Source organism: Colias philodice, chromosome 20 (genome assembly GCF_061535455.1).
Source record: "Colias philodice isolate Cphi_HAF_F1 chromosome 20, ilColPhil1 Martin Lab GWU primary, whole genome shotgun sequence".
In the NCBI taxonomy this organism is placed as follows: domain Eukaryota; kingdom Metazoa; phylum Arthropoda; class Insecta; order Lepidoptera; family Pieridae; genus Colias; species Colias philodice.
Genome location: NC_143105.1, coordinates 1,465,393 through 1,482,086, shown reverse-complemented (window position 1 = coordinate 1,482,086; position 16,694 = coordinate 1,465,393). Strand labels below are relative to the sequence as shown.

Below are 16,694 nucleotides of genomic sequence, written 5' to 3'. Positions count from 1 at the left end.
TTTAAATTTTAATTTATTCTGTTAACCAACAAGTTTGTATGTAACCGTCTACTTCAGACTCGATTTTGACCAACATTAAACGGAGATTTAATTCAAACTGTTTACATTTATCAAGAATCGGTGACAAATAATAAGCGTGTTTTTAAACTATTGCGTAGCTTCTATCGCGGGTCTTAAGCGTGGAGATCGAATCCAGAAATTCCGTACGAAAAAACCTAACTCCCCCCATTCCGACCGGCAAAGCGGTGATACTTTTTATGCTATGCAATAGCTTTACCGCCGCAGTCTCCAAGTGCCACACGTCTTTTTATTTAGTTTAAATTGTATTATATCGGATAGATGAGTAAAACAATAAACAGATCAATCAGAAGTTGTGAAATCGGCCGTAAACCCGAAACTTCCACGTTTTTAATTTCAATAAAAAAAGAAACAGAGTCAATTTACTACTCTATCAAATAATACACTCTTTATTTATGTTATATACCAACAAAACGAAATTACAGCAATTTACTGCTAGAGTCAGAACCCTCAGGGGTAAAGGAATTTCAAGTTTCTACAAACATCTGTACCGTCTTCATTCTACAATTTTCACTATTTTCCGTGACTATTAAACTTGCATTACGACACGTAGAAAACTGCTGAATAAAATGTTGAATGCATTTAGTCACTTTGAAAATTTGAACAAGTGATGCATTACTGAAATCTTGTTTATCTCCTTTGGTTTCCGTGTTAAATGACAAAAAATACACTATTAGGAATATGTATATTGTTTTCTGTATAAAAATAGACATAAAACATTATGCACACGAAGCAACTAAAATCTGCCAACTCCTAAACCGTTCGGAACCTTATTTCCTGCTTTAGACAATATAAAGTACACCATGTATTTAGAAATACCATAGTTTTGAGAGTTAGTAGAAACAGAGTACTTAACGATGAAATAATAATCTAGCATCTAAGTATATTACTGCCATTAATAAATATACCTATTACGTCACGTCTCGTTAAATTATCGAAAACCTAAAACTACATCCATGAATAAGTAGCAATATAGCGTAGTTACAGCGTACGGTCTACAGAAACGTGGTATTTACTAAATGCTTCATTACTTTGCTCTATGCGACACGACTTGTGTCGCAGGCTGTACGGAACGGACGTTTTATGAATTTCCTAGAAAATTCTAGATATATTTTTGCGAAGGGATCGACTATTTATAGGACCTAAATTAATATTTATATTAATATTCAGTAAATAGTAAGATAAAAGGAATTCTGACCAGACGATAAAAATAACATTTTTATACACATCTTTTTTTATGAGTTGTTGAAGTCAATACCTACTTAAATCATACCTAATCTTAACTGACTGCTTTCTTCCGAACTTATCTTGAAAAATATAATTTAAAATTGTACCTAGTAAGTACATTTTTTTTTTTCAGAATTTCATATAAATTCAGGTACCTACAATAAAATCGTCCGTCATGTAAGATACCTATTTCTTAAGTAATGTAGCTGTATGAGTTTTCCCGAAAAGATAGAATCACTAAAAATAAACAAAACAAAAAGATTCTATATCGAACCTGAATCGAACTCGGATTCAGATATCTGAACCTGTCGTCTTTCTTTAAGATTTGCTCTTAAACTAGGCACTTTCCAAATCGACTAACTTATACACTTTATCTACAACATCCTATAGCACTAATGAGCGGGAAACACGTACAGCTAAATAGTCGTTCTAAACCACAGATTAAATATCAGATATTAATTAAAATGGAATAAAGTTGCTTTTGGCTGCGCCTTCGTCTTTGCCTGCCAAGTACAATTGAGTTAATATACGTAATAATAAGAGTCCATGGTAATAAGTGTAATGTTTGTTTAATTTAAATTTATTTATGTTTTACTAAAATGATGAGATAGATATATTTTAATAATCAATATCTGTACTACATCTTCTATAATAGGATAATAACTAATACGTACATTTAAAAATTATATTTATCAAAGTCATGAAAATCCATACTAATATTATAAATGCAAAAGTAACTCTGTCTGTCTGTCTGTTACTCAATCACGCCTCAACTACTGAACCAATTTGCATGAAATTTGGTATAGAGATATTTTGATACCCGAGAAAGGACATAGGACGTGGCCTTTTATTGCGAAATATGTACCACGGGCGAAGCCGGGGCGGACCTCTAGTTATTGATAAGTCCAATTAATGCTATTAAATCTTTCTTTTTGTCTATTGCATTTCCCGATCGCGTTAAAAATTGATTTTGTTACCTACAATAATGATTTCTCTTGCAGAAAGATTTCTAAATTAATTGTATCATAGAAGTTATGATAAACACACATACCGTAAAGATAAATAATAATAATTAATCATATTTTGTTACTCATAAGTGGACATTAGAATTAAAAGTCTCATACCATCTTTAAAAATACTAGATTTTCTAGTTTTCTAGTGCTAATAATTCCGAGCTAAAAGCGGGATCTTCTCTAAATTTTAATACTTAATTCCTTTGTGGTTAAAGTAAGTCTTATTCGTGGTGTAATTTCAACTGAATTGTTGAAATTTAAAAGCGTAAAGCGACCTCTGAGGGTTCGTTTGCGAATTAAAACCGGCTTATTAATGTAATTTAAATTTATTAAAACACTATTGCACAATGATCTTGTTAGACAATAGTTATCCTTACTAATACAAATTCAAAAGTAACTCCTGTATGTATTTCAGTCTTTCTGTCTCTTATTCACGCCGATATTATTGAACCGATATAGAAAAAAACTTACAAAGATAGTTTGAGACCTAAGAAAGGACATCAAATAGATTTTATCGTAAATATCTGGAACAGCAACGAGAACTATACGGGTTTATCTTTGACTACTAATTAATACTTAGAAAAATGTTATATATTTTTTTTATTATCTATACCTCAAACTGTAAATTATTGTGGTACGGTAAAAACACCAATATAGGTAACTTATATCCAATCAAACTCAATTTAAAGCCAAACAATGTATGTATATATCAGTAAGATTTCCAAATACACTTATCGAAGTGAAAATAAGATACGGGATAGAAGGAATACAAAGTGTGATCGTGTAGTCAGTAGATCTCTTTGAGCGCCTCCAGCATCTCAACAAACGATGTAACGCATGGCTAGCGACGAATTTCGTACGGCTCAAGTTATAAGCTGATGGCGAAAAATAGTGCTGGCGTCTTATTGTGACGTCATATTATCCTACTAATATTATAAATGCGAAAGTTTGTGAAGATGGATGTTTGGTACTCCTTCACGCAAATACTATTGAACCGATTACAATGAAATTTGGTATGCGGGTTTTTCTTTGAGAACGCGGACGGAAATCTACTCTAGATATGTATAAGCTAATGCGCAATAAAAATGTAATGCAATGTATGTGTCTTTAAATTTGATGGAAATGTCAGAATAATTAAAAAATTATTTATTTGTTCATAAACATGGTATAAAGATGTTATATTTTTTTCACTTACAGTAGTGTTTAGCTGGTAGCTAGTAGCTTTCACAAAACAACAACATATTATATATAGAATATTCAAAATCACTACATAGTACCTATAAAACAAAGTCGCTTTCTCTGTCCCTATATCCCTTTGTATGCTTAAATCTTTAAAACTACGCAACGGATTTTGATGTGTTTTTTTTTAATAGATAGAGTGATTCAAGAGGAAGGTTTTAGTACATATATAATTTATTAGGTTTTAGACAAAGCGGGCGAAGCCGCGGTCAGTGAGCTAGTTAATTAATATAATGATACTCTCCAACTACTAGTATTTGTAAACAAATTCGCAGTAACAGGAATGACTAATTAAGACAATATCTATTATATTGAAAATAATTTTCTGCGAATAAAGGACTCTACCCACTACAACGTGAATACTTTGACCTTAAAAGGAAGGTGTCAGACAAAAATAATCTTTGTATTGAAAAGGCCTATGCCCACTAGATTTTTCCCGTCCTTGATCAGAACGGTCACGTTGCATTCGGCCTGGCTTCGCCCGCGTTTTCAAAGAAAAACCCGCATAGTTACCGTTCCTGTGGAATTTCTGGGAAAAAAATCTATCCTATGTGTTAATACAAGTTGCCCTCTATGTGTGTGCCAATATTTATTGTAATCGGTTCAGTAGTATTGCTTAAAATAGTACCAAACATCCATACGTACTATATATATACTCGTATGTACTACTGTATTCTCGCAAACTTTCGCGTTTAAAATATTAATAGGATAATAGGTATAGTAAAGCATATCGTGTTGCTTTTCGATCCTATCACGTTCCTATTACGTTCCTAGTATGATACGTTGTAGTGGGTAGTGTCCTTAAGATTCGATATCATCAAATCTTAAGCACGTGTCACATTCAGCATCCCACGCAAGCAAAAATGTGTAATAAAATATATTACTGTATTTTTCATATATTTTATTATACTAGACTTACGCCTCCGCACCCAGTTAAGTTAAATCATAATAATAGGGTTAATTTATACACTATATGTACTACAATGTCACGAGGACGAGTTTAAAACATGGAATAGGTAAGTAAATATATTAATACCGACACAATATTTTCTGTATTCTAGTGTTATTTTAGTGTTTGTCGAATTTCATCACTATACATACTGTGGAAGTTGTATTAAATCTACTTTCGAGCTGGCCCTTGATGAGTATATATTGCTAGATACGTGCATAGAGACAGATAATATTAGTTAAAGTGAGAAATAATTTCAACCGGCCAGTGCCCAGTATAGTTCACGCAATAAAAGTGGCTCGATGCAATTAGGAGTGTGGAGCTTGCTAATTTCAGTCACTACACTTCTTCTTTCCCCGAACGCTCTTAATTTACCGTGCGACCTGTACTTGAAAATTTAAAGTCTTTATACATATAGAGTATACATCTAAAGTACGTTACGTTAACTCAAGTAAATTACTCTAGTACGTTACTCGCTAAAGGTTACATTTTACACCACAGAATGCAGGTAACGAACCAAAGAGACACTTGTCTCGGTTGGTGCCCCGATGAAATTTCAATATCGCGAGCGTGGGGCAATACGAAGCTAGGAATAGAACTATGGGATAGAACTAAGATACACTACGGCTCTTAGAATGGATTAGTAGTATTGTGTAATAATAATTAATTGAATTTCCATCAAAATTATCAAGATGATGGTTAAGAGATCTATTGCAATAGATTGTTTCACCTTCTGTGAAACATGTTTTCCTGGTAGCTGTGTATTCAAATTTTCTTTCAAAACAATACTTGCAGTTATTATCACAATAATTCAATTTTCAACAAGGCACTCATCAATATTCATCTTTGCAAAATCATGAGAAACACAAGTACTGTATAATTATTTTCGTCATTAATTTCAAAAGAAATTATTGGTATGTCAAAACTGAAGCCTCTTGCAATTGAGATAGCATTACTTCAATCTGATACTAATTGATGCAACGTTGATTACGAGTCGATACTCGTAATTTATGGTTGCGATAAATTGGAACATTCTAGAAATTTCGTAGCATGAGATGGTTGTATCTGTGGACTGTGGTACTTGAGAAGGAAAGAGATGGATGGTGTATGTGAGCTTCGACTTATAAAATAGTTTGGTTTAAAAAATAGTTATAGTAAAGTCCAAATGTTTATTCTTTTTATAAATCTCATTTTTAGTGTATAAATATCTAATTTAATAAACAAATATGAGTTTATTTTAATTAAATTATTTTTTACAAACTCTTAAATAATATAAACACGAAAAGGAATTTACAATACTAATAAATACGCAAAAGAACATGTTTTAACTAATATAAATGTTTGTGTGAAGTGCTACGGGATTCCACCTTGTGTAGCTCTCGTAGCATATTTCATAACTACATTTAATTATATATTCATCGCTTATGAACTTTTAATATACTATTATATAACGATGATAAAGGAATTACATACCTTGTAAAACTAGTTAAAATCTTTGTAGAGGATACAGTCATAAAAATACCACATAAAACTATTACAACTTCACTTATAATTACCTTATTATAATATAAATAAATTTATATAGTTTGGCTTTAATTTATAGCAGTTATAATTATCATTAAACTTACAGAGCGTATACTCGTGCAGGAATCAAAGACAAAGGACGACCACAGACAATAGACGGCGATCAAATTAACAGAGAACTCAACAGAGAATTAATTATTTTAACATAGATTATAATAACTAGATATTTTCAATAACAAAATATGTTTTTATAGTATAAATATAGTTCATAAAACGTGACTTAAGTATTTCTTCTGGTTTCTATTTGTTTGATTTTATTTTATTTATTTAATGTTTTATGTTAAGCTAGTATTCGAACAGATTACTAAATATTGACTACGTGTAGCTAGTAGGTTATGACGTCAGAAAAAAAAAGTTAAACCAATTTCAAAAATCGAATAAACTGCATTTTATCACATTTACTACGCACACGGCACAACGATTAAACGCAGAGCTTAAAACAAAACGGTTTTCCAATAAAATAACTAATTTAACTAAATCGTGCTCGCGAGGCGTGTCATATTTCTTTAGCGTATTTCGAGTCACAAAGCGTATGTGAAAAATAAAAATGATTGTGAAGCGTTTAAACAAATCAATTGCTTGCATATTTTTGCAATTCGACTCTATTTTAATGGACTTCAAAAATTGGAAATTTTTCATTTGCTTAGATGTTAAAAATTATTGAATAGATTTTCATCGTAATTTATGCTAGTATACTTTAAGATAGAGTCGAAGAAACCACTTTCGTTTATCCTGCCGTCCTGTTCAAACTATAATAATATTAAAAACGTACAGATAAAAAATGTTCCAACTAAATGATACCGTTACATTGGTTCATTTCTTGTGTGTTTTATGCTCCTTGTAGTTTTACTGTAGTCTATAGCATAATAAGAGAGTCCAGTTACCACAAAATGTCCTTACAGTTTCCTTTTTCAGTAGGTAATAACAGACATTATACTTGGAATTATTTATTCTAAAGAACATCATAAAACTGTTAAGTTGGCTCTGGTTTGAATTAATCAAATAACATATTAAAATTAGATCCGTCGCGCGGTTTTACCCGCAAATTAAACCACGGGCAAAAATATGTCCATAGCTTCCTATGTGTTATTGTGTATGTGTATATTGTGCCAAATGTCAACAAAATAATCACATCACATCTGTCATCTGAGTAACGATAAACATTTGCTGCTGAGTTTTTAATGTATTAAAAATAGATGAGTGTGTGTTTCATAGTGCGGTTTTTAAAAACGTGTTAAAGTGAACTGTGAAAACTAAGTTAAGTAAAAGAATAAACTTAATGAACTATAATTTTGGCGTAAAAAGGCACATTTTGTTTTCTGTTTACAACATTTTTTTACAAACTGAAGGTAAACAGAGATAAAATAAATAATTGAAGTTTCTGTCAGATGAAGTTATTGACATTTCCGCCTTCCAAAGACAACAGATCGCTGTCGTACTGACGTGCTTCAGTGTTGCCATCACCAAGAAATTACCCAACTATAGGCCAAATTTTTACTTTATTTTTATATTAAAAATAATAAACTAAATATGGGTCTATTATGTGAGGCATGTAAAAATAGCATAAGTGTCACGCAGAGACGCATAAAATGTACTACATGCGCGCTTGTTTTTCACTCCGAATGCGTTGATTTTGGGAATAATTCTACTTCCATGCGTACCCAATGGAAATGCCCTAGTTGCACGGCTGCCTTACGCAAAGGAGGCGACAACAGTAATACACCAGTTCGCGGCGGTATGAAGAATACAGTTCATCAACAGCAGAGCCAACCATCTTCGGATGTCAGCGGACAAAGTTCGAGAGCTACACCGGAGTTCAATCCCCCATCTACCACCAATGCAGCCCTAACGACACCCGAATTATTAAGCTACTTTGAACAATTGCTGGATGAAAAACTGAAAAAGATAAAAGAAGATTTTCTGGATGAAATAAAAAATTGTTTATTAAAAAAAATCAAGAATGAACTTACGGAAATGTCTACGGAAGTTAAAACAATTAAGGAATCCTACGATATGCTTCAATCTGAACATTTAGATCTCCAACAAAATTTTGAAAAGTTAGAAGCTGTAGTTCTAGACAAAAATAATCAAATGGATGAGTTACGTAATCTCATGAACAAACAGCAACAGTGGTCGCGGCAATGGAATTTGGAAATAATTGGTCTACCCGAAAAAACAAACGAAGATCCTAAACAAATAATTACTGAAATTGCGAAATATGCGGGTATAATATTATGCAGCGATCAAATTGAATTTGCTCACAGAGTCCAACCATTTAAAAATATATCTGGGCGTCCCAAGCCGTTAGTCGTAAAACTGAAGGACCGCCTATACAAAGATAAAATTCTTTCTGGTATACGTAAGAAAAAGGGTATAAATACTAACAATGTTGGTGTGGAAGGTCCTACTACTAAGTTTTTCGTCTTTGAACACCTGACTCCTGAGAACAAGGCCCTCTTGAAACAAACTAAGGATCTGGCTGTTCAGAACTCTTATAAATTTGTATGGGTTAGAAATTGTAACATTTTTTTAAGAAAATCAGAAGAATCTCCAGCTTTATGTATAAATTCAAAGCGGGATCTACAAAAAATTGTATAATTAAGCCGAATATATTAATTAATTTATCAACTATTATTCTTGCTGCTGATAAAATGTTCACTTTTAAGTTTATAATTATACCCGTAGAATATGTTAATATCTCCCATACATCTTCATACACACACACTTTTTTCAATACAAATAACACACATAAATTAACAAAACCACTAATAGCCGAATTAAATAACATGTTTTTAGTGTCGGATATTAATTATTTTAGTTCCTATTTAAATTATAGTAATGGCTAATAACATTAATTTCTTCTATCAGAACGTAAGAGGACTTAAAACTAAAACACATGAATTTTATAATAATATTCTTTTGAACAATTTTGATGTCATTTTAATCACGGAAACATGGTTAGCGGAAGGTATTTTTGATAGGGAGTTGTGTGATGACCGCTACGATATCATTAGAAATGACTGAGACTGTACTACCTCAACAAAAAAACGAGGTGGAGGTGTAATGATTTGCTGTAACAAGATCCTTCAAGCTCAAGTTATGACTGATTGGAGACCTAAGGCCGTCGAATGTCTGTGGGTGAGTATACCTTCAACAACTGTCCTATCACACAATAATCGAGGTCTCCATATCTGTGTAGCTTATATACCTCCAGATAAAAATCAGGCCCGAACTCTTCAAATGTTTACTGCATCAGTATCTAAATTACTCATTGATTTTCCTAGCGATAATTTCTTAATCTTTGGTGACTTTAATTTGCCAAATGTCAAGTGGTCCCCAATTAATGTTATGCAGTTAATAAAAGGCTCTATTGAAATGCAGACTGCTGCTTCTGACTTCTTGGACATGTGTAGTATTTCCGGTCTAGATCAGTACAACTTTATTACAAACGACAAGAATAACATACTCGATTTAATTTTTTCCAATTTCCGAATAGATGTCAGTAAAGCGTCGGGACCTTTGGTACCTGAAGATATATATCACCCTGCTTTGGAAATAGATATTTCTGAACTAAGTATCAAATACATAAAGAAATCAAAGATAGTCCGTTACAATTTTTACCGTGCTAACTATTCAGACGTTAATGATTTTCTCTCAAAAATTAATTGGCCATCCATTTTAATAGGTGATCATATCGATGATATAGTTGATGTGTTTTACAGGATACTAAATGAGTGTTTTGTCACACACGTTCCAAAAACATATAAATCTGTGAAAAACTTTCCCCGGTGGTACAACAAAGCATTAATACATATAATAAAAGATAAATTAAAACTTCACAAAAGATGGAAAAAATACAAAAATCCCCTTGACTACGATGAATTTAGTCTACTTCGTTCGAGGCAAAAGATTCTACAGGAAAAATGTTTTTCACTCTACCTTGATCGAATGCAATCGTATATTCAGAAAGATCCGACTTGTTTTTGGTCGTACATAAAATCTATAAAGACGGGCTCAAAAGGATATCCTAAAAGTATGATTTATAAAAATAAAATTTTTTGTACCGAAACAGACATATGCACTGAATTCAACAAACACTTTCATAGCATTTTTGATGAACCTGCTAAGTCATATGAAGAATTCAACCTTCCAGTTTCGTGTCCGAATAATGAACTTATCTCTAATATTTCTTTCAAAATTTCTGAGGTTAAACGTGTTTTAAAGTCACTTAAAGGGAAAAAGGGCGCAGGTAGCGATGAAATACCACCAATTTTTTTAAAACAGTGCTCTGAAACATTAGCGTTACCCTTGTCCATTATATTTTCGTTGTCAGTAAACCATTTTGGTGAGTTTCCTTCGAAATGGAAGGAAGCTCTTATTGTCCCTATATACAAATCGGGTCCTAAAAACCATATTATCAATTATAGGCCGATTTCTATATTAAACTCACTCAGTAAAGTTTTTGAAAAACTTATACATCTTCGAATAAGTCCTTTAATATATAAATTCATTCCACCAGAACAGCACGGCTTTATAAAGGGACGCTCTACCGTAACAAACTTATCTATACTTACAAACTATACATTGCAACAACTGGATGGGGGTAATCAAGTGGATGTGATCTACACGGATTTCGAAAAAGCATTCGATCGTGTAGATCACATCATACTTCTTAAAAAACTATATGCTATCGGTATACGAGGTGATCTATATCGATGGATCTGTTCTTATATCAGTAAAAGAATGCAGGCTGTAGTGATTGGAGGAGCTAAAAGTAACTTCGTAAATATCATATCTGGAGTTCCGCAGGGCTCAATACTTGGACCTCTTTTGTACAACGCTTATCTGTTTGATATTTTCACCTGTTTTATCCACTCTAAATATCTAATGTATGCGGATGATAAAAAAATCTATCTTGCTGTTGAATCTATTAATGATTGTAAAAATATTCAAAGCGACCTTACTAATTTAGAAGCCTATTATAGAAAAAATAGAATTACTGTCAATATAAAAAAATGTCAAAAAATATCAATTACTAGAAAAAAGGCACCCATTTCATTCACATATACATTAAATGACGATCCAATAAAAGAAGTCAACTGGGTGAAAGATCTTGGTGTAATTATCGATCAAAAATTAAGTATGACACAGCATATGGACGTAGTCGTGAATAAGGCGCTTAAACAACTTGGGTTTATCAAACGCACTTGTAAAAGTTTCAAAAATATTAGTTGTATCAAAGTTTTGTATTCTACATTTGTCAGGAGTATACTCGATTATGCCTCAAATATTTGGTCTCCATATTACGCTAAACACGTAAATAGAATAGAATCTATCCAAAAAAGGTTTTTAAGGTTTTTGTGTTTTAAAGCTAAACACTGCTTCAACACATATACGGATGTTTGCTTATATTTTAAATTAGAACCATTACAACTTAGACGTATTAAAAATGACTTATTATTTCTTCATGCTTTATGCAATGGAAGAATTGATTCTTCGGAACTCCTAGAACTGGTGTATTTCAACACCCCTCAGTTTAGAACTCGTCACACATCATTATTTTACACTCCTAATTCTAGTAGTAATTACGCAAAGAATCGAATTATGTGTAGAATTTCTCATATATATAATAAAGACTATAGAGAACTAGATGTTTTTCTTTTATCAAAGCAAAGATTTATAAAAGAAATTAACAAAATTCACATACAATTCGGCTTTAGTACTAACATGCAAGTCCAGACAACCACACATTCACATCACACTAACACTCACACACACATACACACACGCACACAAAGGGAGATTTCAGATTTAACTGTTTAATTATTCATTAACCTTTCTTAAGATATTATATAATTCACCAAAACATGTAATACACTCCTTTCTGATAATATGTCATTTAAAAAATTAACGTATCTAAGTAGTAATCTTAATTGGCTCTTAGTTCTGTACTAATATATTAAAAATTGTTACTTATTGTAATGCTGTATGATTACAAAGAAATAAATAAATAAAATAAATAAAAATAAAATAAAATCCATTGAGTAGTTTTTTCCTTAAAAATATAATCCATCCATTCTCACACATTATTAGTAAGTTTGTACAAAGAAAATCAACAAACAAATCACTAACTACATAGTATTTAAAAGAAAGTCGCTATCTATCCGTCCCAATGTATCTTTGAAACTACGTAACGGATTTTGAAGCGGCTTTTCAATAGAAAGTGGTTCTTGAGGAAGGTATTTAGTAAGTAGTAGCTGTGCTCGGTGCTCCGCTCCTGTTTGTCTTAGCGAGATGATATATTATAGCCTATAGCCTTCCTCGATGAATGGGCTATCTAACACCGAAAGATTTTTTTTTAAAATCGAACCAGTAGTTCTCGAGATTAGCGCGTTCAAACATACAAATTCTTCAGCTTTATAATGTTACTAGCGGTCCGCCCCGGCTTCGCCCGTGGTACATATGAAAAATAGATGTTGGCCGATTCTCAGACTTACCCGATATGCACAGAAAATTTCATGAGAATCGGTCCACCCGTTTCGGAGGAGTATGCAGACTAACATTGTGACACGAGAATTTTATATATAAGAAGAAGATTAGTATTAGTATAGATATACAAAGCGGGCGAAGCTACGCGCGGAAAGCTAGTATATTTTAAGAATAGTACTCAATTATGCACAAAAGGCTTGGCGTGTTTGTAGTAAGTAGTTGGCAGGTAAACTTTTCGTTAGAAACAACTTTCAGTGCGGTCAGTTTATGGAGTGTAAAAGTGCTTAGTGTTATTTTAGTTGAATTTTAAACTTTTATGGGTAGATAAAAATAATTATAGAATTACTTTCTAAACTTATAGCAAAACAAAAATTAGTCAACTCGGAATTTATCATGAAAGTTTAATTGTATCTATCCGGCAGGAAAAATAGAAAATTAATATTATGATGTTTTTACTTTTTTGTGAATATAAATTAGTTGCGTTTAGACTGTGTATTCTAACAATCAAAAGTTGGCTTTTTAGATACCTACATAACCTTAAATTCGCCTAAAAATGAAATAGTATTCATAGTTTTATCAATTTTCATAACAATTTTACTACAAGCAAATCACGATAAAAATTCTCAATTCCCAATACCAATAAAAAAATATTACTTCACGCAATATCCCACACAAAGAGTTTTCTAAAACCAACGATACGCGTCTGCTGACGTCACAAATATGGCCGTCAAAGTTTGACAGTCACGAGCGCGCTGCAAGTTAGCTGTCAGCGCTAATAGTGGCAGCGTAACTGGATTTAACCGGTTTGTTACGTGGAATAAAATTTAGGAAATTGAGACTTTATTTGAGTCTAAAAATAGTGTTATGGATGGTGTTGTGGATATTGAATGTTGATTTAGTGAGAGAAAATGAAAATATTGTAATTGCAATTAAACAATCGAGCGGAGCAAGCTGAGCGTCTCGAATTATTTTACGTTGAATGCATCGCCAAATTTGACACTGTCAAAACAATAAATATGCGTAACAAAAGCAAGATGGAGTAACTTTCTATAGTAATTTTCCGATTTTCAAAAATTCGTAACTCAAAAACTAAAAGTTTCCTCAAAGTAAAATTTCAGATTTAGGTTCCATAGGACAATAGCTAACCACAAAAAAATTTACGATTCTAACTCCACGCCCTATAATGTACAGTTTAGCCGAATATACTCCTATTACAACGGGTCACCATGAAATTTGACTTTGATTGCAAAGCATTAAATTTCGTAGTTTAGGTCGTAATTAGACGGAAAAAAAATATATGGCATGAAAAACTTTGCTTTTGTGCTTAGAAGACTGATTGAAGGAAATTTTTAAAAATCTCGGATTTTAATTTTTGATTGAAAATAAAACTATTGAAATAAAAATGTTTATTATTTTTATTAAGTTTTACTATCAAATTAGCTTACAGAAAAGTGGAAAATAACTTAAAAGTGCACACTTTTACTTTTTCTTTTATGTTCATAGCTACTTTCTCTCAATAAACCCCAAATATAGTCGCCCATCATGTTTTCATTGTATTGACCTTGATAGCGTTGTTCAAAATTCATGATGTCCTGATGGAAACGTTCTCCTTGCTCTTCGGAATAGGCTCCCATATTGTTTTTAAATTTATCCAAATGAGCATGCAGCATATGTACTTTGACATCCTGCAGCCCATGGCCTTAAAATTTGTAATTGGAATTTGCTTTACCTTCCAAAGTTCCAAACACCTTTTACAATATCTACAAGCAACATGTGGAGCCCATGGCTTATCTTGATTCCGTACAGGACAGTCAAAATATGCTTCATAGGCTTCACAGAGAACGTGAGATGTCTTTAGTTCATATTTCACGTCTCGAACTTTAAAAAATTGACCACATATAAAACAAAATGCATCAGCATCGTATTTACACTTTCGTGACGACATTTTAAGTTATTCTGGGCTTGTAAATAATACCTGATGGTTGTTTATCACTCGGGTGCCATCTAGCGGCACAGTGTAAACGTTAATATCCCACTCTCACCGCGCGGTCTTTTTAAAAAATTAAAATTAATGAAAAAATTGAAAAATTTGTATTACTTATTATTATAACTATCACAAAAGCAAACTTTATTCCAAAAAAAGGTATTTTCTTTTCGTTTTTGTGCATAACTAACTGGAAAATAATAGTATAAACTTTAGGACAAAGAACGAAAATTTTTTTGTCGAGTCGTGTTATTTAAAATTAATATTATGTTTTACTAATTTAATGATTGTCATATTCAAGTAAGTAGGTAAGTATTTTAGGGTAAATATCAGTTGTTTGTAATACCTACTTATTACATAATTATCACATGCGTATTAATCAAGCTAATGGAACAGCGTATTCTTTATATTAATAAGCGATCCATTAATAATTATTATCCTATACTACAACTAAACTAGCTACAACTATTTGTCAATGTTGATATCATAGCTAAATTTCGGTCTTCTAATTTTCGGTAAATTAATAATGAATAAATACAATTCATTTTAAGCTATGATTTTAAGTAAGCCTGAATCTGCAGATGAAAGCTCTGAGATTTAAGCAAGCTACGCGTTGCGGTCAATCCGGTGATGGGTGTCTCTTAGTACCTACCATATTTAAGCGAAGTCGTCTTAATACATAAACAGTACCTAATTATAATGTATGTTAGATACCTAGTAGAACAATAAATCATTTCGAACCCACTAAGAACAACAAAAGAATGCTCTACGCCTGTTTAGACTAAAATAATTTGACATAGTGGGGTTAGAATGAGCATTCGCTCGTTTGATGTAAATGCACCGTTTCGTATCAATCTTCTTAGGTATATATAAAAATGAATCGCAAAATGTGTTGGTAAGCGCATAACTCGAGAACGGCTGAACCGATTTCGATAATTCTTTTTTTATTATATTCCTTGAAGTACGAGGATGGTTCTTATGTAGAGAAAACGTAAACATGTACCACGGGCGAAGCCGGGGCGGACCGCTAGTTTTCTATAAAAACATAGTTGATGTAATTTTGGCACAAGTATCAGCATATAATAATTACTTATGTTAAATGTTGCAATACATGTGACAGTTTAGCATGTACGAAGGCCGATCATTTGTCGGCGATGTGAGTGTTGGCTGTCGATAATCCATTTTGTAGCACGCTTCGTTAGCTCTGCTAGGGCTGCCACCAAAAATATTATACGTAATATTTTCTTGTGTTAGATTTTAAGCAAGTACTATATATTCAGAAATTAAAGTTTTAACGGATTTTAAAAGCGATTTATTCATTATATTAATATCCCGGCGTTTCGCACACTTTGCAACGAGCGTGGTCACTGGGAGGCTAATTGCATTACAGGCATTCATTCATTTGTCATTCCAGCCTTTCAGGACGTCCACTGCAGGACATAGGACTCCACCAAAGATTTCCACAACGACCGATCACCAGCGGCCTGACTCCAGCGGCTCCCCGCCACAAGATGTGGTTATCTTTAATTTCTAAATTTGTATTTGCTTAATTTTGATCCACGTGGGAGTAACTTAAAAACCCAATAAAACAACAGCGTCGTTAATGTCTTGGAAACATTTTATTGTCATGTTCATAACGTGTTTTTCGGGAGTAATAAAAATAGAAATAAAAGCTATCCCAAAAATTTGATTAAGGTTTTTAAGCACAAACATCGCAGTGTATAAATAAAATATATTCTTATGTTTCATTTTACCTAAACATTGTACATTAAGATATCAAAGACATTTAAGTATAAAACCTTTTAAAAAGTTATTATTCGCTAAAAAGATTAACTTTCTTTCAAAAATTAAATCATATTTACCTACAAATTGCCTTCTGTAAATTTATAAATTCTATCTATTTATATTTATATTTATAGTTATAAAGGTTGCGAATAAGAATAAAACCAGAAGCGTATTGTCTACTAAAGCATTATAAAAATTATCAGAGTTATAAAATTTGATAATAACACATAAACAAGCAGCATACGAATTCTAACATCTGTTTTTTATCCAAACAAGCCGTGTGACAGCCCTACCCCTAACGATGTGTACACACGACGGCCGCTCCCCATAGCGAGTCGCGGGATCA

General features: G+C 32.4%; 2 protein-coding genes across 3 annotated transcripts in view; one reads left to right on the top strand and one right to left on the bottom strand.

The window, feature by feature from the left end:
• The window catches only part of LOC149479258 (neural cell adhesion molecule 1-like), a 129,581-nt gene that overhangs the window by 40,544 nt on the left and 72,343 nt on the right, over nucleotides 1–16,694 (bottom strand). The gene's annotated exons all lie outside the window — the stretch shown is intronic.
• LOC149479259 (uncharacterized) lies at nucleotides 7,240–9,105 on the top strand. The gene has a single exon (XM_089707977.1). The coding sequence runs from the start codon at nucleotides 7,621–7,623 to the stop codon at nucleotides 8,686–8,688; it is 1,068 nt and encodes a 355-aa protein (XP_089564103.1). The 5' UTR covers nucleotides 7,240–7,620; the 3' UTR covers nucleotides 8,689–9,105.